We start from the raw sequence: 4,156 nt of genomic DNA, 5'->3' as shown, positions 1-4,156 counted from the left end.
CATAATTTTTCAAGTATTTGGAAATTTTATGCAACTAAACAGGGTCGTTAAAATGTTCCTTAAATTACGTATAAAGGGAATTTTTAATTGCTAAATCTGAAGAATAGTGACTGCAGTGCTTCAGCAGTTGAAATGGTTACACTTTCTTGTAAGATTTTAAATTCATGTTTAAGACAATTTAGAATATTTATTTCCGAAAAATAGGAATAGTTCTACTTTATGGGAGGTTGGTGTTAAACTCATTTCTTAGTAATTTCACATCGTTTGTAAGCCCTTGAAGAGCTTGCGCCTCTTTTAATCAAAACTTTCGTATGCTGGATTGATGCGACTCTGGCTAAAGTACTATGAGTACTTTGGCTCAAAACAATTGCTATGCAATTGTGTGATCTCTTAGATAGTTTGTGTATTGTTTAAAGCATCTAACAAACTCTACCTAGCTTATAATATGAAGCTCTTATTTTTTCTCAATAACATCATACCTATACGAAATTTGCGTTCATCTTCCAGTGCTTTTTGGTGACGATCTTTATAAAAAGACTTGCATCGCGTTATTGAACCCTAATTCAAGTCGTGATTCGGGATTAATCGTTACTGCTAACGTTATTTTTCGTCTATATATCTAACTTTATTTTGTAATTTTTAAACTTCAAGAGAAAAAGTTTAAAGTGAATCTAATGTAGATCATTTGAAAATACAAAAAATACAGCAAACAAAAAATAAATACGAAAACAAACAAATAATAACAATAAAGGATACACACTAATCAACATTTTAACAGTTCTTTAAATTAATTAAAAATGATGTCTTTGAAATTAATTGGCTGCATTGTGAGTACATTTTACGATTGACTATAAAATAAATTTATATGTTGGATTAATTAATATGAAGAAAAAATATGCAAAGTGCTCAGTTTTGTGGAAAAAATAATATTGTCATTAAATCGTTGTAATGGTAATATAAAAATCTATAATATTTTGATTCTTGTTCCAAAAAGGTGTGGAAAAAATAATTTGATAAAGTGGTTTTTAGTTGTTTTGTTCAGAAGGCTTAAAGGATATTTAATAAATGAGCAAGAGCAATAGATCATAGTATCCTTCAAAAAAAATATTTTGTTTGTACGTAAATAGCAGTTTAAATACATTTCTTCTTTTCCAAAAATTATCAAAATTTGAATTCCTTTCAAAATGTATGTAAGTTCAACATCATACAGCAATCAAAATAAAGGATAGTCTTATGTTATTTTTGAGAAAAATTCGATGCATATAATTTAGCTTCAGCATTTTCAAATCATAAGAAAACTTAAATGAAATAATTTTAGAACATTTTTCAGAATTGTTTGCATTTTCTTTGGCTTGAATTATTTAAAATATTCAACTTATTCTTTTCCTTTGCATATATATTAATTAAAAGTCCTTGTATGATTAAAACAATCAATATCTTTAATTGGTATATTGAAAAAAAATGTTCCACATACGCCCAAGTGTATCCTTAAATATTTTTGTTTATTGACGTAAGATAATTATGATTACACATGTTTAAAAAAATGAAAAACATAATAAAACGATGTAAAAATTATTTTAAATTGGTGATTTCTTAATGTTATTGTAATTAAAGATACATTAAAACTTTAATTCAATGATTTTGATTATGTTTTTTAATTATCTATTCAATGTCTTAAAAAGTAGTTTTATTTTACAAACAAGAAACTAGTTAAATTTATTATTATTGGGTTATTAATTTAATTTTTATCAGTATATGCTTGTTCTTAAAAATAGAACCTACTGAAGTATTTGAATTTTATGACACATGGTTTATTGCTGAATTAATGAACACATAAACACATAATGATTGCTTTATTATGTTAAGCAAATATTTATTTTTATTTTATAAATGTTTGAATTGAGGGTAGTTTTATTAAATTCAAGATGTTTTTAAAAAATTTCAAATAATATTTATTATTTTTATATGAATTTATTTAATTTTTGATGATGATTTTGAAAATAAACTTTCAATTGTGTTTAATGGAAACTTAAATGAATCTCTTAAAAATTAAAAAAAAAATGTGTTCAAACAAAAACAACCAACCAATTTATAGCTAAAAGCTTACAAAATAATAAATTTTCGGTTACCTTAAATCTCAAATTCTGGTGGATAAAATTATAAATATGGTAAAAACGCATTACAAAATCTAAGTCATATACAAATTGGTAAAATTTTGTTGTACTTTAATTAAGCCCTCTTATTTATTCCTTTAAAAATTTGTAAATGATATTTTTTGTAGATAATAGCCAAATAGTCAATAAAAGAAATTCAAAAATTGAAGGTTAAGCAGTTTTTCTGATATTCGAGGTTTTAAATCAATTTAGTAGAATTTGTATTATGGTTTGGGTATTTTTTTTTATAAATTTACCAAATGTTATCAACCATATTTTTGAAAGGAGTTTTAAGTCTTTCTTTTTAGGAAATCTTAGTCGAAAATCGATATTTAATAATTTTTGAACTCTTCTTTATTTAAAAAGAAAACTATCGACTAAATTTTTCTTACAGTCTTGCCACAAAAACACCTTTATTTATTTATCGAATAAACTGACAAATATAACTTTCTGACTTGAAATCAACTTATCAAAGCTTCCCAGGAACTACATAAAACAATTCAATTTTGTTAAATGAATTACATTTTTTATCACTTTTCATTCCTTAGCTTAATTTTAAATTGTTAACTGACATAGAAAAAATTTTTTTTTATATCCAATATTTACATAATTTTGAATCAAGTTGAGGATGTTTTGTAAATTATAGAGTTTATTTTAGCAGCCATACATCAAGAATGTGAAATTATTAATCTAAACATGTTTTTTTCATCGCATTTAAATATTCAGAACTTTTAGACCATTTAACATCTTTGTTTCGTCTTAAATATTTTCATATTAATTTAATATTATTTATTATTAGACATTTTATATAAAAAAAAAAATATTCCTATGAAAAAATAAACGTAGAAATTCTAAAAATTTTGAACAATTAGCGATTCAAAAAATTTTAATAATTTTAATAGCTTTTCATGCGAAGTTAAAAACCTTTATATATGTAATTTATAATTTAATATCATTTTAGGCAATTTCATTAAGCGTGCTTTCATTTGCATGTGCTCAACTTGCTCCTGGCTCGAACACATATCTTCCACCAACTACAAATGGATATTCATATCCAGAGCCAAAAGAAAAATTTTCAGTAAGTATTTTCAACAAACAAATATTTCACTCGTATATTATATTATATTGCGTTTCATTTAAATTAAAATCACAGATGCGATAAAAGGTTCCATTAATAAAATTGAATTTTCCCCAAATTTAATGCTTAAATCCTAATTTTTCTTAAAGCCACCACCAGGTGGTCCTAAGCCACCAGGCGGTCCTCGCCCAGGCCCAGGCCCCGGACCTCGACCTTCTCCACCAGGATCTCCTGCAGATGTAAGTAACTTTAAAACTTCTTCAAAAACAAATATTTATTGTTGATAACATGAAGTGTTTTTAACACACAAAATGTAGACAACTTTAGACAAAAAAAGTCATTTTTCTGATAAGTGTAGGTTTTGGCCTTTAACAAATTTCAAGAAAAATATTTCTAAAAGTCTTTTAAATTTTCTTCATTTTCAAAACCTCTTCACAATACTTTAGCTCTCTACTTTTTTATAACTTCTTATTTTAATTCTGTTTATTCTTTATAATACTCGTAGGACCACGTTCATGTGCCAGGAAATCCATACGAATTTGATTATTCAGTTAAAGATGCTGCAACTGCAAATGATTATTCACACAAAGCAAGTAGCAATGGTGATGTTGTAGAAGGTGAATATCGTGTAGCATTGCCTAATGGACGTACCCAAGTTGTGCGATATACTGCTGATTGGAAGACTGGATTCCATGCGGACGTGACCTATGAAAATTGAATGACAGGTTAAAAGAAATGCAATCTTATAGTCATTCCTTATATTCAACTCTAACAAAACAAGAAAAACGAAAAAACAGACCCGCATCTTCTGAAAGAAAAATTTAAAATGATTTATTTTTTAAAATCTATGTATATTCGTTTATAAAACAACAAAACATATTGTTTTAATTTTTGTATTTTGAAATAAAAAGAAAATTAAATTTAA

At 25.6% G+C, this 4,156-nt stretch overlaps 1 protein-coding gene across 1 annotated transcript; it reads left to right on the top strand.

Annotated features, from left to right (window-relative positions):
• The first annotated feature begins 553 nt into the window (after positions 1 to 553).
• Positions 554 to 4,156, top strand: LOC129939936 (cuticle protein 7). The gene is made up of 4 exons (XM_056048124.1): positions 554 to 827; positions 3,115 to 3,231; positions 3,381 to 3,470; positions 3,737 to 4,156. The coding sequence occupies exons 1-4, from the start codon at positions 798 to 800 to the stop codon at positions 3,947 to 3,949; spliced, it is 450 nt and encodes a 149-aa protein (XP_055904099.1). The 5' UTR covers positions 554 to 797; the 3' UTR covers positions 3,950 to 4,156.

This window comes from Eupeodes corollae, chromosome 1, assembly GCF_945859685.1.
Source record: "Eupeodes corollae chromosome 1, idEupCoro1.1, whole genome shotgun sequence".
NCBI classification, from domain to species: Eukaryota; Metazoa; Arthropoda; class Insecta; order Diptera; family Syrphidae; genus Eupeodes; species Eupeodes corollae.
The sequence above is the reverse complement of the archived record's forward strand: the minus strand, read 5'-3'. Positions and strand labels throughout refer to the sequence as shown.